Genomic DNA, 25,752 nt, shown 5'->3' with positions numbered 1-25,752 from the left:
TCTGATTATTGTATTTCATCTTTGGCACCGAGTGTATTCTCAAATGCCAGAAAATGTGCGGAAGTATGGAGACATGAAAGGAAGGCCGTAAGAATTGAACTTAAAATAGTGATGCAATTATACGCAAAGAGCCGCACTGCCTACTCAAATTAATCAAAACAGTGTTGAGGTTTCATTGGTTGGGGAAATTAAAATGTAGACGATTGAGCATTGTTGGCTGTCATGTTCTTGGCCTGCAGCTGAACCTTGTCAAGGAACAAGAAGAAGAAGAAGAAGAAGGCCTGTATACACGCAGAAGACTCCATTCAGAGACCAAAGGCAAATGGCTTGGTGAGGGCGCTTTGGACGGTGCTGTGGGAATTCACCCTATTTGAGATGCAAATTCCTCAAAGAGCTGAAAGAGCCGGAGAAACAGGTGTCCAAGGAAGTGTGCTGCTGCGTGGGTGAGTGAGGGCGGGAGTGAGGGTGGGAGTGAGGGTGCTGAATGATAACACAGGGTGTACTGAAATCCCTGCTTGTTCAGTCCAGGCTGTGTGGCACCTCTTCCCTCGTCTCATTGTCTTGGTTTAATGTTAAGTGTAGGCAAACGAAGGGGGATTTGTTGTCAGTGTAGAAATGGGAAAATATGACAGTTCTGCGAAAGCCAAAGGTTTCATATTTTATTCATTTAAAAGCAGTTTGATATAAAACAGCTTGTAGATGTAGGAAGTTGATTTCAAACCAAATCAGCACACAGTTGAGAAATAAAGTCCTGTACACTGATAGAAACAGCAGTTGCAGATTTACAAGCCTCAGATTTAATCGATGTATAAATGATTAGTAGGAAGGAGCATCTCACCATCCCAAAAGAGTTTTTTTATTTCTATATTTTTGGGATGGATACTGAAACTAAATCCTCCCATAAAAATCAACATACATTTTTTAGATGGCTTAACACATCCTGTGTATCCTGTAACCTCCAGAACAAGTCCTCTGAATCTCTGGATGAAGCTCAGTGGCACAATTTCTGTGACAGTATTAAAGTTCCTGGTAGAAACTCAACTCATGTACTTCATGTTGATTAAATGTGATCTACAGAAAATGTTTAAAATATTGTACAAGCTTAAGAGGACATGGCAGGTAAACATTACATCCTAATAAACAGAAAATAAACCCGTAGCATATATTCAAAAAGGAAAATCTCCACAGTGTTTAAAAATCAACACACACCCACAACCATTTTCTATTATAAAAACTTTTAACAATCTGATGTACAGTTACACATAACTGCTGATGAAGGAACTATCTGGACTTGGAGTGTTAAATGTTAATTGCTTATAAATTCATTACTTCATTATTTCTTCATTACAACATCTCAGATAAAAGAGTATGAACAGATGGTCTGGTCAGTATCAAAGGTTTATGGATCTCTTTGACTTTTAATATCTTTTGTTGCTCAAATGGTTGAGCAACAAAATGGATGGGACATCAATACAAAAACCTTCTCACATGTGCAAAGAAAATCCTGTGGGGTCATGCATTTCAAATAAAGAGCCAATAGAAAATAGCTGCTGAAGATAACAGTTCTACATTACTAGGACTTCATGATTTGTTTTGATTTTGGACTTTTTAAAGCTTATTCAAAACAGTTTTGTCAACAGAGGCAGCACCAGGTTTCCTGGTTTATGATGTAAAAATATTTTTTTTAAAATGGGCAATAATGGGTTAAGATTATATGGTTGCTTTTTCTTTGATAGCAAAATTACATATCTTAAGTCTAAAGGACCCACAAACCTTTAAGCATAATAGTAAAAAAACAAACAACTTAGTATTAGCGTTCTTCAAAATTGCATTTTACCATTTCTCATTCACGACATAAATACAAACCAAATGCTCTCCCAAACCGACAACAATCAAATACTGTACACTGTATCACAATATGATTGAATAAACAGCTTGGACTACATATATCTTATCTTATAAAATATGCATCAAAAATCTTTGGCTTAGTGACACAAAATTTCCCTGCACACTTTTTCCTTCATCGGAGAGTTTTTACTCTGACCAGACTGCTGCTGCTGGTCACTGCTGATGCTGAGGGATAATCTCAGGACGCCCTCAAGTGTTCAACGACAGCATAGACAGACTCGTGGATGCAGCCGAACTGTCACGAGACTGTGCTAAACACTGTTTCTCACTGCGTCTGTAATGTAGTGCGAAAGACTAGAGTCTAGCAAAGCAGGACAAATATGAATCTCTGCGTTGGCAACGTAGTGACTAATGCAGGCAAAGAGGAAGACTATAAAGGCAAAGTGCTCTAGAAAAGACCTCGTCAATTACGACAAAATCTGACTTCATTTATAAGAAGGGAAAGAATAGAGCACTGCTTTTAAGAGGTAAATAGCAGCAGTAGCTGTTAACAGTGAGTCAGCGAGTGTATAGCCCCACATGTTCAGTCATATGAAGCTAATAGCTCCAGTTACTCCAACAGGCTTAAACCTCATAGCACTGACAGTATATACAGACATACATAGACGTGTGTGCAAAAGGCTCATCGTCGCCATCTGGTGTTGCTCCCTGGCAATTACACATTTCTGAGTTCCATTACATTTTTAAAAATGTACTATAATTTTATGCAACATTTTCACGACTGTACTTCTTAGTTAAAAGTGCAGTAAACAACAACCTGTGTAAATTAAAATACACTGAACATGTGTATGATATATGCAAATGAGTATTACAGATACCTCTTAGTAGTCTGAGCAATGGCATTTTTTCCAGCTTTGAAAATGTGATAACTTCTACAAATGTTTAAAAAGGAACTTTTTCTGGCGTGTCATGGTTGTAAAAATAGCCATTTCACTAAAAACGGCTACTACAGACACACTATGTCTCAGAAAGGTTTGTCATGTCACTGTGAGTGTCACATGTTAGTTAAGGTTGTATGGAATGATTAACGTGTGTAAACTGGTGACACTTACCCAGCTACAGATAAGTGTCATGCTCTGCACTGCTCAGACTCTCTTTGGACCCTTGTACAGGCATGTGTTTGAGGGGAGGTGAGGGGTCACTTGGAGGAAGGTAAGGATTAATGGGCTTCTCCTGTGGTGGTAGGATTGTTTTGTCCTCTTTAGTCTTTCTGCTTTCCTTGGCGTCCTCTGCTCTCAACCCATCTGTCTTTGGTGCCAAGGGAGACTCCACGATGATGGTGGGCCTCTGTCTGAGGTCCTGTCGGCTGGGTGGTTCGGCAGCCATGATGGCCTTGGCGCCGTGCATCCTGGGAGGGGACTTGCAGTGTAGATCGCCATGAGTTTCCTTCCAGCGCCGCAGCTGAGCATGGTGTTCCTTCTCAATGTCTTTCTCAGACACCAGTAACCCAATGACCTGAAACACAAGGGATGAATGAGCGTGAATCACATGTGAGTAATGCCCGGCTCTCTAGGTTGAAGTATTCCAACACATTACAGGTAACTCTATTTCTATTGCTGTTACCAAAACCACAGGAGGGCAAAGTCAAAAGAGGAAGACAGAGCGTGCAGTAGGTGCTGAGTCAGAACAATAAAATGGATAACACAGATTGCAAGCATGACAGTGTATAAATGTACCTCATGCACCAGGAAGCCCTCTTGCATGTACTGTGGCTGTATAGCTCGGAGCAGCTCCATTGTTTCATAGAGACCTTGACAGGTCTTTAGTTTCTCTTGGGATCCCAGCATGCATTTCAGGAGAACCAGGCCCACTCGGAAGAGAATCTTTACTCCTGAAAACAGCATAAATCAGACAACATGCACCTCAGCTAAATTTAAATTGAGGGATAAAAGTTGATAATTAGCAGGATAACTCTGGTGTTGCCACAAGCATTGGATGCAACTATCTTGCAGTGTGGTGAATGATTCCATACATATTCTCATTTCTCTTATCCCAAACTAAAACAGTACATTAACTTGATGTCAACATTTGCCTTTAAAGGTGATGGTGTTTTAAAAGTTAAATGAAACAGCAGGATGAGCACATAACGGCCCGGAGGAAGATTAAATACTGCTACTTGTGTATATAAGTTAAATACACACAATAGTCTGTTATGCCTGATATTGTGTATTTAACTTAATTCAATTTGTTTAGGTAAAACAGGCAGGCGTAACAGACTAATAATTCAAACAGAGATGTGTTTTGAAATAAAAACATTTGACCAAAATACTGACCTTAAATTAAATTAGCTTAATCTGGGGCTTTATCTCTTTCCTTGAGTTCATTCTTGTTGAAACATCACTTCAGTAAATGTCTGTTATTATATTCACTTGATGTAAACACAGGATGTGTTTGTTTGGTGTGAACACAGTCCTCGATTCTACATCAAACAAAGCTGTTGTCTGTGACTTCAAAGTAATAGTTTCACTTCTATTTCTAGCCACTGAAATACATTGTAATACACATTCATTCATGATCTAATCTCTGTATGAGTGACTTGACTTGTTTTTTCATTTGCCATAATAACATATCAGTTTTCAGTCTCACCCTCACAAAGGAACATGTCCCAGACACGCAGCACTGAGGCCCACGGCAGAGTCCGAGAGAAGGCACACATGAACCACTCGGTCATGTACAGGATGGGCTCCAGCTTGTGCTTCTTCAGGTGACGGTGGGCCACAGGAGAGACCCGCCGCAGCAGAGCGTACAGTATCTCCCCGTCGAGCTGGATCGCCTCCTGTGGAGACAACATGGAACAGCAGTCATTGGAGAGAGAGAGAGAGCGAGCGAGAGAGAGCGAGAGAGAGTCACAATAATCTTATTGTCTGATTATCTCGTCATCGTGTTATCAGGTTGTTAGCATATCAGCGTGAAGCTAAAGACACATTGGCCTGAGAAATCTAACATCACCACAAGCTACATATTACGTACGTTAACGGACAATTTTGTTTTTGATGCTTTAAGGAACCTTAAATACTGAAACAGAATCCACATGGGCTGTAAATCTGGGGCTGTGTAATTCCTGGAAAAAAAATATTCAGTCCTCTAAGTGTATAGAAAGGCAGTCTTCAGAAACACAGTTTTCTTGGGTATTGCTATATTGTGGGTATACTTTTGCTTACAATAGACAACAAATTAATTTTAGCAACAACTTTAACTACGCACTACTACTACTACTATTAGGTTCAGATAGATAATAATTGACACACTGAACACTGTAAATATGTAATCTTGTTACTCGTTGTGCTCAGATTTTGTCAAGCTCTTTTTGATATCTTGATATCAAAGTCCGCATTGCAAAACAGTGTGACTGTGTCTGCACCCTTACCAGCCCTGTACTGTAGTATCCAGGAAGGTATTTCTCACAAATCTGGACAAGAACCCAAAATGCATCCTAGGACAAAAAGAGGAAACGGAGAGGTAAGCATTATTCAGCAATATTCAAGAGAGCCACTTGATTAAATTTAATAATTCACACTTTTTGTCCTGTTATTCTTCTTCATCAGAGCAGAGAGTGTCCAGTATCAAATGTTTGTTATTTCATATTAGAGGTTTAATCCCTCGTGTGTTCACCTCTGCTGGCATATGCATCAGGAGTACAGCAGCAATGGGAGCCTGAGCCTGACAATAACCCTCTTCAGGACGATGCAGAGTATAAGCCTTCAACACGCGGAACAGGTCCTGCTGCCTGAATGTGTGAAAATAAATTAATTATATTCCAAAACCATATTCAGTCACATTAACACAGCAGTGGCCATCATAACAGGCCTTTAGAAGGCTTACCCATGACCTCCTCTCGCTGCAAACATTTCATGGAAGGGGAACTGTCGATGGAGGTCTCTCTCAATAATATCTACCCATTTAGGATCTCCTGGCTGATCGTCCAGTTCCTAAAAACACAACATAATTTTGTTAGTTTTTGCAACATTATACTGGACATTTATGAGCCATTTCCCACCAACCAATTTGTATTAGCAATTCTCTAACGCAGGCAAATTCTGGAGGTTGAAGCCTCAGTGAAGGCACAAGCAGGGATCACAGATATACGACTGACCTGGAATTTGCCCTGGTTTTGTTCCCTTCTCACTTTCCCCCCAGTAAGGTAGAGCCAGGCCCGGCCACGCAAGGATGGAGGGATCCCCTTCTGACAGCGCTCTTTCACCTGTTATTCAACACAAGCACAATTAGTCAAGAGCCTGAGAGAGAGGATGAGACAGGAAGAACAAGAGAAAGGAACACAGGCATTTGAGGACAGTACTGCAAATACTGCTGCGTACAATACGCCACTGTTGTGCAACTGATAATCAAAGATAACATTTAAAAAAACCTGGCGTGATGATGGAAGGATTACAGGTTTCAAAATGAAGTCATCTTGTTCATCTTATATATTTACAGACTGCTGCTATGACGTCATGTTCCAAAACAGCCCGGTTCACATTTCCATTACAAAAGAAGGAAAGACGTGAGCTCAGACCTAATATATCTAATATACAGTTTATAAATCAGACCTTCTTGTGTTTTTTGGCCATCCACTTGTCCCAGCTGTTGAGCATCTCCAGCCATTTTGCCTCCCGCTGCCTCAGCACCTCAATGGGGATTTCTTCAGCACTGTGAAGGTACGAGACAATTGTCACAGATACAATCAAATAAATTATTTTCATGCCAACTGGCAGTGACCGTACTCTACTGTGTTACAACCCTGTACTGGATGGGAAAGTGGCTCATCTCTTCCTTGTCCACACAGGAAACCTAACCTCAGACAGTGGAGCACTTGCCAACGGCAGCAAAGCACAGGGAAAACAGGAAGCTGTGGGAGAACTTTCCCCTGGTTCAGTTCCCTACAACCTCCTACACAAAACTTACACTAATATCTCACTTCACTACAGGCCCGGTTGGATACGTCATGTTGTTATACACAAGCTTTCCTGTCCTGATTTACCAAACACATGCCAGGTCTTCTTGGCAAGCAAATTGAAACAAACAAATTTAAAGAGCTGACTCACATTGCTTTTTGCATACGTTAGCTAAAGAACGCAATCCCTAAAAATAGGGAGCCCGATCTGCCTGGTTTGCACAGTTCGTCCTGTGTCACTTCTCCAACTCAAGACCAAACCACTGTATCATTTATTTTCAATACAAGCTTAAAACACATGTGTTATGCAGGTCCAAATGACAAAGACTAAAATCTGGGGGCCACAACAGCAGAGGCCCAATCCCTCTTGCACTTAAGCCCATTGATTACCTTAAAAACAAACATTTTAAAATCAAATCTATACTGCTACTGGAGGCCAGTGGAGACGGACCACCAGCACAGGAATAATGTGGTCTCTCTGGACCTAGGTCAATGGTTTCCAATTGGAGCTTGGAAGATAATTGACTGAAAATGGGAAAATAAACACGTTTCTTTTTTTTTTTTTTTGGATAATAATGGACACTTTCCATCTTCATGCTACAAAAGGGGACCATCCCTATCAGTGCACAACTCATAAACACATGACACCTGTCCAAAGAGCTCAGAACTATTAATCTAGTTAGGTGACAATAAATCTATAAACTACTATAAATCAGTGTAACTAGCTAACTTTGTCCTTTGTCTCCCTTTTTCCACATACAAAAAACAATTCAATTAAGAGCAAAAATCACAGTTTTTCCTCCTGGGAGAAATGACAGCTTCTCCCGACGACTCAGTGCAAGAAAACACTCTGAGGAAGTATGAGGAAACACTAATAAACTCAGTTGCCACAAACAATATTTTAACTCAAACATGAGTGTCATTAAGCTCCACTTACGAGTCTCCGGAGTACTGCTGAGCTCCTCCAATGAATCCGTACTTGTCCACCTGGTTGTCCCCGGGGACTACACCGCCGTTTACCGCTGGGTCGGATCCATACGAGCCTCCTTTCCCATTATCTGTCAGCTTATCTGTGCTGCCCCGCAATTCAAGTCCATCGCCCTGCTCAGTTTTTGCCATTTAATCCACATTTACCTCCTAGCAGACGCTGCCCGCTCTACAGTCGGTTCACATAACTCACCCTTACGGCCAATGTTGAAAGCTTAGCTACCACGTTTAAGATCTCCATGAAGACGCCAACCAACCGCCACGGCTAACGTTAGCTACAGTTGCTAGGAAGATTTGCTTCCTAGCTCGCTTAAAAAAAAAAAACACTTAACTTTAGAGGGTTTGTTTGGTGATAAACCTGTTCACGGTGATTAAATAGTTAATGTTCGGGTTAGCAAAAAAAAGGAAAGAAGCACCAATTGGTCAAATTATTAAAGAACCAACGCTAAACTAGCACAGTATCTGCTTGCTAACTCCGAAGCTAACATGCTAGCATCACACAACTGTCAGCTGACACACACACACACACACACACACACACACACACAGAGAGCTATTTATTTTAGCCTGAATCTCTGCTGTCAGCAAGAATGTGGGTTAGCTGGTGGCTACAAGGAAGAGAGGCTTGAGGCAGATTAGTAAACAAAACATCCATGGCATCCTTTAACTCTGCACTGCCATCTACTGCTGGAAACCACATATTCAGGTACAGTATGTGGCCCCTGTTATTGATTAGCTTTTTGTGAACTAACTTCATTATACTATGGTTTGTATGTTCATATACTTCTGAGATAATTTTCATGGTATAAAATGTCACAGTGATTTGTCTTGAGTTTATTTTGTGATTTTAAGTTTGAGGGGCTGAAGATCACATGCATGTAGTTCCTTTTTAGTTTAAAACTCTGTTTGTTAGGTAGTAGGTACTTTTAAAAGTAGCTGTGTTCAGGCTACTTTCACTCACCAGTGAACTAGAGAGATGTGAAGAACAGGAAGGGTGAAATTAACTTTAATATATTCTACTTTTGTGGTCCCTGGTGGTGAAAGAAGTACTTAGATCCTTGACTCAGGTTTAGTAGTAATACAACAATGAACAAATTACAGACAAAAGTCCTGCTTTCATCATTTTAATTCAGCAAAATTTACTTTAAATCTCAAAAGTGAGAGCACACATAAGCAGATTGGCCTCTTCCAACGTGCTATAGTGATATTATTGGATTACTGATGCATTATAAACAGCTTGTTATTGTTGTAGCTGTTTTGAGAAGGGGCCAATTTCAACTGCAGTATACTCCTCTGTACTTTGACGTATTTTATTTGTTGATCATGTTTGTAAAAGATTCCCTCAGATAAAGTAGAGTAACAAAAGCAAAAAATACCTGGTACATGCTTTTGTATACATGTAAACTGTCATTGTTACTTAACTCTGGATGTTTAAACATGAAAAAGCTTTTATACACATTATCAATAATTTAAGCTATAAAAACTTTGCTGCTGCTGGATTACCTCAGTGTTGTTTACCTGCTTCAGTACTTGCACCAACAAAAGAGGATCATAGCAAACAAAATCATAAAATACAAACCTTTTGTCATGTGATATTGAGGATACAGCCACAATGGAGTACACTTCATTAAAGTGCAGTACATCGGTTTCTGAAAATGAAACTCTCCAAACATGGAATGGCATCATGAAAATACTCAAACAAATTTAGTATAAATACTAGATTCTTTATTTAAATATTGTACATATTTTAAAACATATTTACATAAATTAGACCTGCATTGTTACACTGTAGACATAGCTGTGTCTTTCATACACACAAACATTGCTTGCTGAAAAGAGGACAATCATACCATACAGACTGCAGAAGCACCTTTAAGAACGGCTTTACAGGAGATAAAGACGGGCACACTTCATTTACATCAAACACTGGGCATCATGACTGAGACGAGACAAGCTTGCAATTGACAGGAAAGGCCTCTTGATTACAGGTCTAGCTATTTGTTAAGGCTGAAACTGTGCTCACCATCATACTGTATGTTCACAGCACCATTACCCATCTCACTACTCCTCCTCCTCCTGCATGTGGGTTACATCTCTGTGACAATTATAGGGCTATCTTTGAAGTAAATACAAGTTAAGAACCTTTATACACCATCTATAAACCGTTCTAAAGACAAGAAGAGACTACAACTGTGTAAAATTCACTTTGTTAGAGGGTGCCAATAGCTGAGACAGAAACCATGCAAAAAAGAACGGTGCATACAGTAAGACCAATAAGATTGTAATAATTGTCTCTATTATGTGTACGTGGAAGAAACACTGTGTTATCTTTACAGCAGAGCTTACAGAGTAGTGCCCTAATCATGTGTTTATATATGGCTTTCCTTCTTTGGTTTCATAAACCTGTCTTACACTTTGTTGCAACCAGTCACATATAACTTAAAGATTATGATACAACTTTTGTTCTGAAAAAAACAACTGTAGGCATAAAAAAAGACATTTTAATGTCCCACTGAACATTTCCACACAGACTTCAGGCCATCACACAAGATTCAGAGCACAAGGAATTTACAGTATTGCTGTATGATGTTTGTAACAACAAAGTGTAATTACATACACAAAGAAGATGTGTCTTTGGTGCACCTGCGTTTTAACTGTAAAGACATTGTCCAAAACCACTTGGGTGAGCTGTTAGACATAAAAGGGACACTATCATGAGCAGAACAGTTTTATCAATGTCTTTGATTAATGTCAGTCGATGCAGCACACATTTACACACACACACACACACACACACAGACGGTGACCATGTTCATGTAAATCATGTCAAGTCATACACAGACATCTGAATTAAAAATGAGAAGCAGCAAACGAAAGTAGAGGGAAATAAGGAACTGAGAAATAAAAAACAAATTTCTTACACACGCACACACACTTCCATCCACCCAAACACACCTGATTCTCATTAAGATCGTTGGATCTGTCATCCATCGCACATATTTCATGTCAGCAGACTCTTCAAACTCTTAGCATTCCCAGATGCTAGCTTTAGCTTTGTGAGATAATACAAACAATACGCCACACACACACACATATTCCAATAACAACTTCTCACATGTCACACACACACACACACACACACACACACACACACACACACACACACACACACACACACACACACACACACACACACACACACACACACACAATCTCAGAACAGATCTGTTTCATTTCAGCGAGTGGAAGTGTGGGATTGATAAAGCTCACTTCAAGATTAACATCTACACAAGAAAATATGTTTATGAATGCATGTGTACATCTTCCAGGACAGTAACGAAATAGCGATTTGCTTTAACGACCAAAGCAAAGACGACAGAAAGGCCGAAACCCTAAAAACACACAAATATTTACAACTTATCAGGATGTGCGCACCGTCAGACCCCACCCACCAGCCAACTGACGAAACCTGATCTACCTTCACATGTAAGCTCTAACGAGTGTTTCCCTTTACAAGTTCCTTTGATCTGAGCAATTACTAATGAACTTTTCCATCGTCCACATTCCCAAACCCAAGACACTGAAACCCAACTCTTCAATCCCACTCTCTAATAGCGTCCCAACATCAGCTTCCTCGGTCCCTCTATATGCTTTGTCCAAACACATTTACAACAACAGACAACAACTGGGACAACAGACAGCTGGGTTAAATAGTCAACTCTATGACTACTCTCCAAAACCATGGCTTACTCCTTACTCACCTTTTTATACATAATGGCTACCAGGTTTTAAGAACCTCAGTCAAACCAAACTGCACTGTCTCTAAGTCTCACCACCGAAAAAATAGTGTTTGATGCCACACAATGAGATATGGGAGACTGAAAGGGATCCCTCAGCCCGTCATACTCATCTCCTCCTGCATCATGATCAACATGAAAATGTCCAAGCTGCCTGCTTCCCCCTTGACCATTCAAGCACCAAAACAAAAACAGAGGAAGAAAACAAAATGTACACGGGTGGACGTCAGTCCTGCAGCGAGGAGTGTGCGTCGTGTCGGTGGGCCCCCCGTCAGCCCACAGGATGCAGTGCATTTTTGGGAGGGCTGCAGGTGGAAGACTCAGGCAGACGGGAAGGAAGGACCAGCCCCAGAGAAGCACACACGCACTCTCACACACACTTTTAGTCTGTATATTCAGCCACAATGGACAGCAGCACCGTGATATCATCTGGCTTCCCACCTGCAGGACAAGACAAAAGAGTGTGAGAAACTGCAAAGTAGGCCTTTTCTTCCCTTAAGTGCAGGGATATTTGTAGCTCACTGACACTGCATGCTGGGAGCATAACGTCACGCTTCTATTTAGCTTTGGCCTGGACAACGGGAGCCAAACTAAAGGTGTGAATGCACTCCAGAGATAGCACTCAACTTTTGATAAATATAGTGAATAGTTTTACATAAAATATTTTAACAGACAATGTTTATGCAGCTTAAACACATTTGCGATATGTATGCTCTTATTCATGAAGCCAAATTATAGGAATTATGAGTTAAAATTAAGGTTGGAGGCAGGAAAAAAAAGATAGAGAAAAAGCCCATTTGGTTGCACCGCTTTTTAATAACATCTGAATTACATATACTGTTTAAAGCATAGCGTTTTAAAAAGGACCAGCGTGTAGGATTTAGTGGCATCTAGCGGTGAAGGTGCAGACTACAACTAACTAAACACTTCCTCTGTCTGTATTTGACGACTTGGGAATGAGAACGCGCTGTGGAGTGTGTTGTAGAAACTAAGGTGGCTGCCAAACTCGCAAAAATTCAAAAGGTCCTATCTACAGCCAGTGTTTGGTTTGTCGGTTCGGGGCTATGGTAGAAACATGGCGGACTCCATGTAAGGCGAACTGTGGATAAAAGCGGCTCATTCTAAAGTCACACGATTCCTATATTTAATTGATTATACACCAAGGAAAACATACCCAAGAATATTATATTCCATTTCTGCCAATAGATCCTCCTAAATGTTACACAGTACTTACCTCTTACATTCAGACCATTGTCACAGGCAAACTGTGCAAAAGGGGACATATAGTTGGGGTCGTAGGCCAGATCATGAGCTTGCTTTGCAATGCTCTGTGCAGTCTGCAGGACGCTGTCATAGTTTGTAGTCTGAAATGAGCAAAATTAAAAAGCATTAAAGAGGATTTATTACTGCAGATGTGTTCATGTTATAACTAGATACAGTATATGTGAAAGCATGAGTAAGAAGAATCAGAAGTGACACCTTGAGTTTTTTGAGCTCCTGAAGAATCATGTAGTCTGGCATGTTGTCAAAGAGGCCGTCGCTTGCTGTCAGGATGATGTCACCAAGCTGCACGTCGAAGGAGGAGCTGTCAGCTGCTTCAGGACTAGAGGGAATGGGGAGGGGGCACGGCAAGATAAGTCACAAGTGAAACAGGAGCATGCAGCGCCTGAGCTGCTGTAAACAGTTTCCAATATGGAATTAGGTAGGTCAGAAGTCACTCTGCCAAATCTCGAGGGTGGACGCGGTGTGGGTGTTTAATCTGACAGCTGACTCGGAGGCAGCCTGCCCTCATGTCCTTGCCAGACGCAGAGAGGTCCTGTTGCTCGCTGGTGCCATACACAAGACTCAAGTTTATTTCCTGGGACCCATTAACCTTATGTTGGGCCTTGGGGTTTTTTTATTTTAAAAGGTGACACACCACAGAGTCATAAATTTACCTTAAAAAGGAACATACACTAGTTGAATTGCAAAATCTTTCCCCCTTTTTATCCCACCAGAAGAACAGGATAAACCCAATGGGGTAAAAGAATCCAAAAGCAGGACCTGAAGGCTGCTCCAAATGGATTACAAAGGGTTTATCCCTCATTAACCAGGCTCCCACTGTCAGAATAAAAATGTGACACCTATCTGGCAAGCATGCATGCATGAGCTTTGTGGGTCTTGTATTTTTCCAATATGTTCCACATTAAGTAGTATTTCAAGCACATTTCTGTACATGTATTTTATTAGGTTATGACGATAACAAAGATTATGGCATGTTCACCTTTGAAATGGATGAAATGTATACCAAAACAAACAGGATACGAGGGGATTTTCCATGTGGGCGATACAAGAAAAGATGATCAAGTAGTTACGGAGGCTATGCCAGGAGCGTGACGCCAAAGCAGGTCTCGTTTATCCTGCAAACAGTCTGAAAGTTCCTACTGCAAATACGTTTGCTTACAACATGAGAGGACGAGGAATGTTTGAACACTCAACATATCGGTCTTCTAAAGAGTAACTAAACCCCCAAACCACTTTTTTCAGCTGAAAACCGATGTATATGGGTATTTAATAGTGTATTTATAGATTTGACAGAAACATTTACAAACGGCTGTGAATGTGCTTGTAGGAATAGTGAATGTTCCTTTGGACTCAAAGACACGGAGAATCTGACAGCAGCTGTTCCCTGCTGGTTAGCTCTGACTACAAGCAGCTGTATTCCTGGTACTCTGAGCAGTAATCAGTCTGTGACGGCGTTACCTCCCACATCATGCCACCATCTCTGGTGCATTTTTTAAGTTTGCAAAGAGGGAGGGAGCTTGAAGAAATTAGGGGTTTAGGTACACTACACAGGTAATTTGCTCCGTACAATGGCATGCACACACACACACACACACACACAACTGTGGCACATTCAGAAGTAGCAACAAAGGACTTTTTTTTATGTATTCTTCACACACGGATGCAACACTGAGCTACTGACCTGTCACTAAGCACCACCCCTTCAGCTCCTGGAGGGGCGATGGACAATTGGAAGGGCGTGTTAAAATAGTGCTGTTGTTCGTCTGAGCGATGAACCACCTCTCCTCCCCTAACGACCAGGAAGCCGGAGTCGCCAAGGTTACACGTGTGTAGCCTGTGACTCCGTCGATCCAGAACCACAATACAGGCTGTGCTGCTCCCTATAAAGCAGAGAAGAGTAAAACAGTAAGATTATACATATATACACACACATACACACACAGAGGATAAAATCTGAAAAGAGAACAGTGGAAAAGAAGATAATGTCACAGGGGAGACTACCACAGTGAAAATTACAACATAGCATTTTCAGTTTGGACAGATAAGAAAAGCACCTGTAGGGTAAATCTGTGTTTTACTTCTGAAGTAACAGGTAGAATGCTGCCCAACCAGTACATCAGTACACAGTACTTTGTGTGCACCCTCCTTGTGAATTTCATGCTTCCATAGTGGGTGGATGAGTTCATTATGCAGTTTGCAAGTGGCCTCTAACCAAGAACAAGAGAAATCAAACTCAAGGGTCATGGACCGTGCCTGTCCCAGTGACTGAGGCTTCGTGTGCCAGTAGTCCAGGTAACCTTGAGCAGGGAAGGTCAAGCACAAACCTCGTCACAGCTTCCCAAAATAAAAGTAGGTCATTTGACAAACATCGTGACCAGGGGGAGGAGGTTAACATTTAGCATCTGCGCTCGCTGTGGGTCAGGGAAACAGAGTCTCAGAAGAAATGTGACCTTGGTCACATGTTTGACATGTGCAAGCTTTTAGAAATCTGTTCAACGCTCCTGCAGTGTTAGTTACATAGATTCTTGATCTTTTGGGGCTCTGGGATGAGGAAAACGTTCACCCTGCATTTTTAGCCCCACAAGGTCACTGAGTCTCAACTTCCATGTGTTGGCATAACATAATACAGCCCGATTAGATTGGTTACCTCACAGTATTACACCACTGAGTAAGATGCAGGTCTAAGCCTAAACCAATAAATAATACATTATGCCCAAACATATGCTGTTGTTTTTTTATGCAACTATCATTCCCAACCTTCATGCACCTTTGTGCCAGATTAGAAAAAGAAATTTCACCTGCAAATGTAGACAAGTTATAGTAATATGTTCTACATCTTACTAAGCAACGCGACTACTCATAGTCTGACTCATCCTGCAGCTATGTTATTTATTTCTCAGAGTATGGCTATTCACATGGGAAGTATGACTCACTCCACCACTGACTGTGTGTGTACAATAATATATGATCCGTGTGTAGTGTTGTCTCTGTGTGGACTCACCTAGCAAGGGAACTTTGTTCTGCAGAAGTTCATAATAGCCAGAGGTCAGAATACCCACTGGATTACTGGGAGTGAAGCGTCCCTCCTTCACCAGTCGCTCGCAGGTTTTCATTAAGGTGGCAGAGAACTGAGACGGGTCAACGCCATAGTCACGCCAACCACCTACACCATCTGCAACGCCTGATGGACAAAATGGGAATAATATTTTAATGTAGTTATTGTTGAAAAACGCCAAATATTGCATGGTTCCAGCTTTCTGGATGTGAAGACTTGACTGCTGCTTTTATTTGGCTGATGTGAGAGTAAACAAAACAAGCATTTTTTTGACATTTAATAGAGCAAATGATTTGCCAATTAATCTGGAAAATAACTGGAATAATAATAATAATAATAATATAAAAAAAATAATAATAATAATAATAGTACACACTGACAATGAATGAATGAAAACAACCGGCATTATTGAATTATTAATCATCACAGTTTCTGCCATCCCTTGAAACACTTGCTCTGAAATGATCAGTTTCATTGTGTTTGGTTTCCAGTTACAGAAACCCAGATGCTCCCAAACCACACACACAGCTGTCGTAGTGGATAACAAATGACAGACTGAACTGGAGAACTGAGAAATAAAAGTAGTGTAAGTTGATTGAACTACAGAGATGATGCATGAGGATTCACCAGGACCATATTGAATATCTACTCAGTGCATAAAGTTAAAGAGCCATGGAGATGGGAAGAGCAACCAGTTCAAGTATTTCACTCTTTTTACATGTCCATGACTTTGAACGAGTTTCCCCTCTAATCCACGTTCATGTTATAGTGTATACAAACATATATTAAAAACAATATTGAAACCAAATATTGTTCCCATGCTTTCATTTTCTCTTTGTGGTGGAAGTCCCCTCAAATACCAAACTAACATGACAAAATGGGCCCTGGAAATCTCTTTTTTAAATAACTGTCTTGATAATACACATGCTGTCAATGCAACCACCTCAGTGAACCTAAGAGGAGTTTACTCCTCACTCCACCACCTCTCCATGTCTGCTCCCTCTGTGTAAACACGTGAAGAGATCTTGTTCCACGGGACTGGCTATTGTATGTTTTATATCATCGCTATAATCATTTAAAACTGCCCACTGGTTGAAAACTGTAAAAACACACCGTGTGAGTGTCGACCAAAGCCATGTGATGAGTGAGATATCTCGCTGTGATAACCCTCCTGTCAGCTGCCCGGTGAGGACAAAGCAATCTCACTCAGCTAAGCTAGCAGGCTACAGTCGCTAATAGCAATATGGCTGCCTCCATGCTCAACCATTCTGACCTTTGCAAGACATTGTAATGTTAGGTCTGAGGCGTTGCAACAGGGGCTTTTCCAGTCTAGTCCACCTTTAATGAAGCTCAACTACATATCCCAAGTTTATATGTTTAATATATTGCACTAGCAGCGCGTATTCTTCAGCTGGAGCTCATGTAGGTGAAAGGTCATTCTGTGTTTCACCTCAAAACAACCCGCCAGCGACTCTTGATCGCAGTTTACGGATAAAAAGACGTGACTGCAGAAGAACTCCACACTGGGTCGTCTGCAAGCGTCTGCAAAGGCTCCACGTAAACCAAACACAGCTAACATAAGGGTTGCAAAGGGGAGAGAACTTATGTCAGTGTTTCCCGGACGAGGAGGAGGAGGAGGAGATGGTGGAGGAGGAGGTGTTGTGTTTTCATCCGAGGGGGTCGCTGCACGTGTGGGGGCTAGCTAACTGAAGGTCACCCGAGCAAGGAGGGGGTTTAACATGCATGTGCAAGCAAGGTACGGGGTTTTATAATGCCAAAGAGCTTACCCAACACATCGGCGGTCCTGTGCCGCGCAATGAAGCAGGCATCATCCCCGTAGCACATCCCTTTCTTCAGGATCCCCTTGCGAAAGTCTTTACCGAAGCCATAACTGGCGCTGATCAGGCTGTAGTCCCGACCGTCAGTCTGAGAGAGTCCGCCCAGGACAGCCCTGGCTACCAGTCTGCCATAAGACAGTACGGATAACATTCCCCAGCAACGAGCAACCCCGTCTTGTTTTGAGCACACACACACACAGTCTCTACCCGACCCGGGTCGCCTGTCTGTTAGGCTACTTTTGTTGGATCAAGCCCCGGCTGTCTCTCTTTTATCCGTCCATCCGATCCACACCGGCCCGCTTCCGTGTAAATAATGCTAACGTAAACTCCCGGGCAGTCGCTCACTCACATACAAACAAACACCGCCGTCCGTCCTGACTGGATTAAGATACAGTTGTTGTTTTTTCTCTCTTTATCTTATGTCTCAGGCGTATATTTCATGAGCGCAGTTCCTCCGCTGGGCTCTCTCATTCCCGACATGTTTCCACTTGTGCTCACCACCGGACACGACGGAGCTGCGAGTACGTAACGTTACGGGTGTCTGACGGTTTACAATCCTGACGTCACGGCCGAACGACGCCGTCCAATGAGAGCGCGGCCCGCAGCCTCGTTATGAGCAGCCGTTACCAGATCAGCCCAGAGATCAGACACACTGAACTGCGCATGCTCCGGGTTGGCAATCGTTTTTAAATGCCTTATAACCTGATCTATAATGTGCTATATTTGTGTGAATAACAGTGGTGTTTTATAACTTCACGAGGGTAAACCAAGTAAAACCTACCGAATAAGTCATATATATATGTAAATAGTACGTCATATATATATATATATATATATATATATATATATATATATATATATATATATATTTTATTTTTTATTTTTATTTTATTACCCCTGTTGCGTAGTAAAAGCTCAGGCTAGGTTATGCTTAAATAAGTTAAAGGCTTCTTCAAGTAAAACACACATGAAAACATAACACTTCTTGGTACGACGCTGAAGTTGGCTTCACGGTGATCGCACGGAAGTCAAAGCAAAGTGTTCCCACCACAGACTCATAACAAATAGATTCCCTCCATGGTACTTGTCCGTAGATATAACATACTGTCAGTATATCTGTGGGTACTTGTCGTGCATCGAAAGGAGGGCCTCTTCTAGATGAAACCACCAGTGATGGGAATTACAGCTCGTTTTAGTGATCCGGATCATTTGGCTCCTCTCAGAGTCTGCTGTTCGGCTCCCAAACTGCTCTTCATTTAGTACCACTTCTGGCTTTTATATTCAGCCAAATTTAGCAATATTGTGGCCTGTGATTGGTATGTGTGCACATATGTCACTTAAACTATTCAGTGTAATTATGCTAATTTATAGTTATAATTTCCAGAATAACATTATAATAACATAATGCATGGTTTAAACATCTTAAATAATGGAAAATGTGTGTGTGTAACATTTTATTTATACCATGGTTTGTATGGATACACTCACACGTCGATTAAATTCACAATACAGTTCATGATACAAATTTCTTTTTTAAAAACAAAATGAGATTGAAGTATAACAGATAACTGTAATATTATTTTTATTTCTTCTTCTTTTATTTTGTCCTATATTTGTTATCACATTATAATGTTTTGGGTTATATTTATATATACAGAATAAAATATATTCATATTATATTAACATTTCTTTGTAAAAGTGAAACTTGATACCGCGATTTATATCATGATTCATCTCACCGATTTGTATCACGATATATCTTTACATTACTAATGTTTAGACGTTTCTGGGTTGTATTTAACACCCTAACATTATTATTATTATTCCATCTTGTATTATTTAATTTTATTCCTCCACCAGCTCATAAAGCCGACTCATCCACGAACGACACAACCCGGAAACCTCCCACCTCGATCCCGACTACATAACGGACCCGACTGAGAGGACAACAACGCATTTCGTCGAGTTTCCATCCAACACACATCTAAAGCGACACTTCACGGTAAGAAATAGTGATAGTGTTATATATATACAGTGTTTGTGGGGTGATGAGAGAACTAAACCCTCTGTTATAATATGATTTAATGTCAGTGGGGGTGTTTAAGCGGACGAGCAGCAGCAGGATGATGATGATGATGATGATGATGATGATGATGGCCACTCACTGTTTAGAAATAAAAAAATGTCTTTCATCGTTCACTCATTGTGGTTACAGCTAGCATTATTATTTAATTCATTCATTATTCGGTTAACCTAATGAGAATAATGCTCGGCTTGAATATCTTTGAAACTTGAAGCTGTAGCTCTGCTGCTGTGTGCCCTGTGGACGGCTGGACACGGGTAGCTAAGCTAATATTCTGTTGTTGCTCATTTTGCTCAATTATTCAATAAAATTGTGACACTGTGCTCCTTTTGCACGTCATCCTAACAGGATGGAAAAAGGGCAGGGGATGCAAAGTTCGTTCTTATAATGTTTGATTGTTTTAATGATCCTGAAACACTTTTGTCTTCAGGGCCACGATGGGGAGGCTGTGTGAGATTGCGCTTGTGTCCCTCCTTGTTGTGTTTCTCCTGAACACTGAATCGACATGGGCCAAAAGAGGCAGCAGCAGCAGTGGCAAGAAAACCTCATCTACCAGCAGCAGCAGCAGCAGGGGCAGCGCAACAAATTCAAAACCCAGCCCTCAGAGTCCCAATCGAAACAGCAATCCATATCCTGCTGGTGGAAGTTACCCTTTTCCAGGAGCTGGCAACTCCAAACCAGGAGGATATCCCAGACAAAACCCACCAAGTTATCCAGGAGCCGGTAGTAACCCCAACAATAATCCTGCTAGAGCCAATCCTGCAGGTTATCCAAACCAGAAGCCTGCAGGTGGCTATCCTGCTGGAGGTGGATACCCAGCTGCAGGAGGCAATCCTGCTGGTGGATACCCAGCCGCAGGAGGCTACCCAGCCGGTGGTGGATACCCAGCCGGTGGTGGATACCCAGCTGCAGGAGGCAATCCTGCTGGAGGCAGATACCCAGCCGCAGGAGGCTACCCAGCCGGTGGTGGATACCCAGCTGCAGGAGGCTACCCAGCCGGTGGTGGATACCCAGCTGCAGGAGGCTACCCAGCCGGTGGTGGATACCCAGCTGCAGGAGGCTATCCTGCTGGAGGCAGATACCCAGCTGCAGGTGGCTACCCTAACCAGTATCCAGGCAGAGGTGGCACCAACCAGGGAGGATACCCTAACCAGTACCCTGCTGCTGGCGGCTACCCAGCTGGAGGAGGCTATCCTAATCAGTATCCTGCAGGAGGTGGTTACCCAGTCAGAGGAGGAAATACAGGGCAGGGTTGGGGTCAGCCTAGTGTAAATCATGGGGGTTACCCTGGTGGTTACACCAACTGGAACCCAAACAATAAGATCCTCAGTCCTAGATATGGCGGAGGAGGCTATGGATACGGTAGTCAGGGGATGGGAGGGTCTCCTTTCTCTCGTTCTGTGCAGAACATGGGATACCAGCCCAAGTCTACAGGGTTTGCCAAAAAAGCCATGCTGGCAGCAGGCGTTGGTGCTGTGGCCGGAATGGCCGTTGGATATGGACTGGGACGGTTTCCTCGACCACATTTCAATCTCCGCAACCCCGAAGAAGAGCACTACTACAACAACTACATGTACCAACGTTACGGCACCAAGTCCACAGATGAAAAGGACTTTGGCCGTGACTACGTCTATAAGCCTCCGCCTCGGGCAGAGTCCTACGAAGTCTTCATGGGTCGCTGCATGAATAGGACTGACGTTCTTAAAGACAGCAGCTCTCCCACTACTAAAGGTCAGGGTGGAGGTGATGAGGTTGACGACACCGTCAGCATCGAGGAGATCGGATACCCTGCCCTAATTGAGCAAATGAAGACCAGGCGCTGTGTTGAGCAGTTCATGGACTACTCTTCCCGCTTCCTAGAGGTGCGAAAAGCCGAGCCACAGTCCGGCCAACCAAACATCCAGCACAGTCGCAGCAGCCCTCTCAGCTACGGGGTGACTCAGCTTTTCACTTCCCTCTTTATGCTACTGTCCAGCATGCTCCTTCTCCAGTAAGGACTATTAGCATTCCTCTTACCACACCCCAAAGGGATTTTGTACGTCCTCCATTATATCTGCACGTCGTCATGCTACTAATGTACATCAACTCCAACCACGGCTGTATACCTGAAAGATCTTTGCGTCATATTTAGTCAATCATTATGTTATATAGTGTATATAGTAACTAAAGCAGTCGATTTTAAGAGGCAGCAGTCGGTTTAAAATATTACAGTGAGATCTACTGTTTTTGTGTTGAACAAGTTGCACTTTTTTCTTTTTCTGTTAATTGTTCCAAGAATTAATTTTGCACCTTTCTACTCTACATTTTTAAAAACTGAAAACAGAACAGAGATTCAGGGTATTTAAGTTTAGTTTTGGTGACAATTTATTATGACAATAGATCTGCTACTGTGTAAAATAGTAATGTGACATTAAGAGTTATATACATGTACAAAAACATATAATATTAACATATTATTAATTCAACCTCATCAGTACGGGACAATTCAATTGACTGATGTTCAGTTTGTTACCTTATTGTTAATCAGAAGGACATTTTATTTTAATCAAATATAAATTTACGTAAAGAAATTTTATTTTGACCTTTTAAGTCAGAGCAGACTTTACTCTCACTTTTAGTGCAAGTTATTTGTGAGACATGAGACATAAATCATGTACTCTCTACATGATGATGGCCCAGACGAGACCATGTAATGGTCTCAAGATGAGGCGTGTGCATGTTTTGGTACAAACACTTTGCCTAAAGCTGTAGTATTTCCTGTAAACAAGCATTAAGTCATGACATTGGTGGCTTAGTATTCCACAATAGTTAAACACTTAATAAAATAAGTACAGGTGGGTCATACTTCCTTCTCAGGTATGGGATACTAACACTATTTGTTAGCTGCCTGTAAAATCCTGGATTGCATGTAATAGCCCTTTAACGGTAAGAGGGGGCATCAGTAAATGTGTGTCCTTTTGATGTGCAGCAAATGTCGTCATTAGTGGTGTCGTGGTGTCGCTACCTTGCCTGCAGCTGCTGAGAACAATAAGTGCATTTGTTGACAATAGCGCCTGATGCTTTTAGTCTGTGTAGTGCTCGCTTGGTGAAAGCTGGGATTTACTTGAGGTTTTGAACCAATAAAGTCCACAACAATGCAAGACTCTCGTACTAAACTCTTGCATCTCAGCACTAACCCCTGCTTTATTTCCGTACCTTACCTTACTCCTCACACACAGTCTCTTAATGTCACATCTATCATCAGCCTGACTTATGGCTAAAATTTGTCTGGGAACAGAGGGATGATTTTTATTTCCCCATACCTTGTGTCAAACCTTGGATTTTCCTTCATGTTTTGCCATGTTCAGGTGGCGCTCTAAGTTCCCAGACTTTCCAGCCATATTTTTAAGGCTTTTCCCTGGTCAGCACATCTCTGTGTTGTCCCCCCATCACTTGGATCTTCCTCTTGTACAGTGAGATAGTTATAGGTCAGATGTCGGTGGCTCTGTAATTATCTGTGTTTGCTTTCCCTGAACTCTAGCCTCCCCTGGCTGTCATGGTGTGTATCTCCAGGAATGAAACAATGTTCTCCTTTTTTTCCTTTTTAAAGTCAGTTTAATGGACTTTTAACTCTCAATAGGTTTGTGGAGTTATGTATAGTGAAGTTTATCTGTCTGTGTGATGGTTATTCTTTTACTACTCCGGCTTGTTTTCTTTTTTATCTTACTGGTTTGTAACTTTGCACTTTGTAACTGTGTTTTGAAAAATGCTACATGAGTTAAGTTTGCAGGCTGTCTGGTACTATTTAAGGGATTTTCACTCATGTTAAAACTTTTTCATTTCAATCTGCTATGCTGACAAAGAATACTGGTGTATTGAACTGAGTGTTAAGTCCACGGAACAATGTTGGTGTGTAATAACTTTAAAGTTACTGAACTGTTCAGATACTCCACACATTGCACAGTGTATCAGGAAGTGATTTTTTTATAGTGACGGCCCTTTTACTTTCTCCTTATTCATGTTCATACTCCACCCAGGGTTTTTCCTGTACCTGTTTTGTTCATTCTGGCTGAATGTTTTCAATTGATTTTGAAATTACACGTTCACATTTTCATACAATTTAGGGTGTAGAATATCTTTAAAGTGCACTTATGTCCCTTTAGGATTAGATATTCTGGAAATGTGTCATTGAGCTCATATTAGGATAGACATTTGTGTCAATCTTCTTCTTTGGACCTGCAATTGTAAACACTTTCTGATCAAATAATATGACTAATAAGGTTTGTCATGGATGTTTCTGTGTTAAATAAAATAAGTAACAAAATAATGGTTTCTCTGTGTAAATTATATAATTTCACAAACACTGTCACATATTCCTGTTCAGTCTCTTTTAGAGGACATTTGGACAATTGTTGGTTTGTTCAGTATCACTCGTACAACGGCTTAAAACATTAAATTACCAGTTATATGTTGCATAGAACTTTATTTTATTGCTTTTTGCAACTTTAGATCTATATTGTTACTAAAAAAAAATCTAAACTACAGATTCAATGATTACTTGATCAGAAAAGTTGAATTCATTTGAAATTAATCATTTTAAAGTGACAAATTCTGATATTTGATTCCTCAAATGGTAGAATTAGCTGTTTTTATTTGTGGTACACTAGTAAATTTAATATTTTGGGTGTTTGGTGATTTCCACTTGTATTCACAGGCCTTTTGTTTTTTTTTTAGTTTTCTTATATTTTATAGTTCATTATAAAACAGTATTAATCACTAGAGATATTAATCTATTGATGAATCTATAAAACCATACATAGTTTACAGTATTACCATTTTAAAGGTATAAACACCCTATATTAAACAATAAAGGACTGGACGGATAAATTATTGAAAGGAGCTTTTATTTCATTTGATATGATGATTGATCTCTTTCTCAGGGATCAGATATCAAATGTCTCTTATCCAGACTGCTATAAGGAAAGACACCACATGTCCAAGGGTGAGAAAGATGTTAGTCATGGGAGCCGGGGCAGCTGCATTAACAAAGGCTCTCCAGAGAGACTGGTTGCGAAACCCTTGGCGTTCGTTGTAGTAAAGCCGTTGATCTTGCTCCGAAGAAGCTGTCTTGTGTCCGTGGTGACTCCCAGATCCGTGCTTTGACCTACCGAGGAACCCCAGCCCGTACCCAGTGCCCGTGCCGCCCAGCACCCCGGCTGCCGCTGCTCCAGCCCACTTCAGGCCCTGCTTGGAGAGGCCTTGGCTTTTGGAGGGAGACTCTTTGCTGCCGTCCCCTTTTCCTTTACCCCTGAAGCCGCGCTTACTGTATGCATACTGTGCACCTGGGCACAGAGCTGCCACAAGCAACAGGCAAACCCACAGTGAGAGAAGCTTCTGCTGGCCAGCCATGACTGCAGACCCGTACCCTGCAAAAACACATCTACATGTATAAATAAAAGTGGCAGAGGGAAGCCTGAGGGAGAATAACCTGAAAACACACAAGTGGATTATATTATAATGATATTGCTCTGTCTTATTATTCTTGCATGGTACATTTAGTTATTTGAGAGGCAAACTGAGAGAGGTCTGTAAAGTCTGTTGGCAGTTGTTCAAACTGGCATTAAAGCTTTTGATTTTGCTCACTGAACATCCAAAGTCACATGCTCACCAGCACTAACACTAACACAACAGACATCCAGAACTATCCACATGCTCTGTCAACACTGGGATTAGCTGGGCATTATGTGTGTGATGCATATTTCTCCCTTTCATGATGCATTTGTTTTTCCTGGCTCTGATACGCAGCATATATCACACCATACATCTCCATAGTGTGTTACAAAACATATTCATGATGTACATATGCAGCTATATGTATCATTGCAATGCACCTGGAAGGAGATGATTTATAAAACTTAAAAGCAGACAGG

The 25,752-nt window shown here is 41.4% G+C and overlaps 4 protein-coding genes across 7 annotated transcripts; 1 reads left to right on the top strand and 3 right to left on the bottom strand.

Annotated features, from left to right (window-relative positions):
• Positions 1-646: 646 nt before the first annotated feature.
• On the bottom strand, positions 647-8,459 carry tbc1d10ab (TBC1 domain family, member 10Ab). The gene is made up of 9 exons (XM_051411901.1): positions 7,737-8,459; positions 6,456-6,555; positions 6,002-6,109; positions 5,731-5,837; positions 5,521-5,635; positions 5,276-5,341; positions 4,495-4,684; positions 3,585-3,739; positions 647-3,363 (listed from the first exon to the last, which is right to left on the bottom strand). Exons 1-9 carry the CDS (start codon positions 7,916-7,918, stop codon positions 2,965-2,967), a joined length of 1,422 nt encoding a protein of 473 aa, XP_051267861.1. The 5' UTR covers positions 7,919-8,459; the 3' UTR covers positions 647-2,964.
• Positions 8,460-9,489: 1,030 nt separating this feature from the next.
• LOC127370150 (protein phosphatase PTC7 homolog) lies at positions 9,490-18,317 on the bottom strand. Its single transcript, XM_051411921.1, has 6 exons — positions 17,710-18,317; positions 15,869-16,048; positions 14,549-14,747; positions 13,063-13,186; positions 12,818-12,947; positions 9,490-12,024 (listed from the first exon to the last, which is right to left on the bottom strand). Exons 1-6 carry the CDS (start codon positions 17,909-17,911, stop codon positions 11,966-11,968), a joined length of 894 nt encoding a protein of 297 aa, XP_051267881.1. The 5' UTR covers positions 17,912-18,317; the 3' UTR covers positions 9,490-11,965.
• Positions 18,318-19,642: 1,325 nt separating this feature from the next.
• LOC127370132 (uncharacterized) lies at positions 19,643-24,149 on the top strand. Of its 4 annotated transcripts, none has more exons than XM_051411894.1 (3): positions 19,643-19,762; positions 20,274-20,719; positions 20,864-24,149. In XM_051411894.1, the coding sequence occupies exons 2-3, from the start codon at positions 20,281-20,283 to the stop codon at positions 21,835-21,837; spliced, it is 1,413 nt and encodes a 470-aa protein (XP_051267854.1). In that variant the 5' UTR covers positions 19,643-19,762; positions 20,274-20,280; the 3' UTR covers positions 21,838-24,149. The 4 variants fall into 4 exon arrangements, with proteins under 4 accessions (XP_051267854.1, XP_051267853.1, XP_051267852.1 ...); XM_051411893.1 differs by having other exon boundaries at positions 20,274-20,830; positions 20,903-24,149; XM_051411892.1 differs by having other exon boundaries at positions 20,274-20,866; positions 20,903-24,149.
• A 556-nt stretch (positions 24,150-24,705) lies between these two features.
• sprn2 (shadow of prion protein 2) lies at positions 24,706-25,401 on the bottom strand. Its single transcript, XM_051411929.1, has one exon. The coding sequence runs from the start codon at positions 25,229-25,231 to the stop codon at positions 24,773-24,775; it is 459 nt and encodes a 152-aa protein (XP_051267889.1). The 5' UTR covers positions 25,232-25,401; the 3' UTR covers positions 24,706-24,772.
• Between the last annotated feature and the right edge of the window lie 351 nt (positions 25,402-25,752).

Source organism: Dicentrarchus labrax, unplaced genomic scaffold, assembly GCF_905237075.1.
Source record: "Dicentrarchus labrax unplaced genomic scaffold, dlabrax2021, whole genome shotgun sequence".
Classification (NCBI taxonomy): Eukaryota; Metazoa; Chordata; class Actinopteri; family Moronidae; genus Dicentrarchus; species Dicentrarchus labrax.
Note: the sequence above shows the minus strand (reverse complement) of the source record. Positions and strands in the feature narration are given on the sequence as shown.

Excerpts from the sequence above, each read along its gene's own strand:
- tbc1d10ab (XM_051411901.1), bottom strand. The coding sequence starts at position 7,918 with ATGGCAAAAACTGAGCAGGGCGATGGACTTGAATTGCGGGGCAGCACA. Across the intron at positions 5,636-5,730 it reads GCAGCGAGAGGAGGTCATGG|GCAGCAGGACCTGTTCCGCG; the intron begins GTAAGCCTTCTA and ends TCACACATTCAG. Across the intron at positions 3,740-4,494 it reads GGACATGTTCCTTTGTGAGG|GAGTAAAGATTCTCTTCCGA; the intron begins GTGAGACTGAAA and ends TGCTGTTTTCAG.
- LOC127370150 (XM_051411921.1), bottom strand. The coding sequence starts at position 17,911 with ATGTTATCCGTACTGTCTTATGGCAGACTGGTAGCCAGGGCTGTCCTG. Across the intron at positions 16,049-17,709 it reads CAGGACCGCCGATGTGTTGG|GCGTTGCAGATGGTGTAGGT; the intron begins GTAAGCTCTTTG and ends TTTGTCCATCAG. Across the intron at positions 12,948-13,062 it reads AGGAGCTCAAAAAACTCAAG|ACTACAAACTATGACAGCGT; the intron begins GTGTCACTTCTG and ends TGCTCATTTCAG.
- LOC127370132 (XM_051411891.1), top strand. The coding sequence starts at position 20,281 with ATGGGGAGGCTGTGTGAGATTGCGCTTGTGTCCCTCCTTGTTGTGTTT.
- sprn2 (XM_051411929.1), bottom strand. The coding sequence starts at position 25,231 with ATGGCTGGCCAGCAGAAGCTTCTCTCACTGTGGGTTTGCCTGTTGCTT.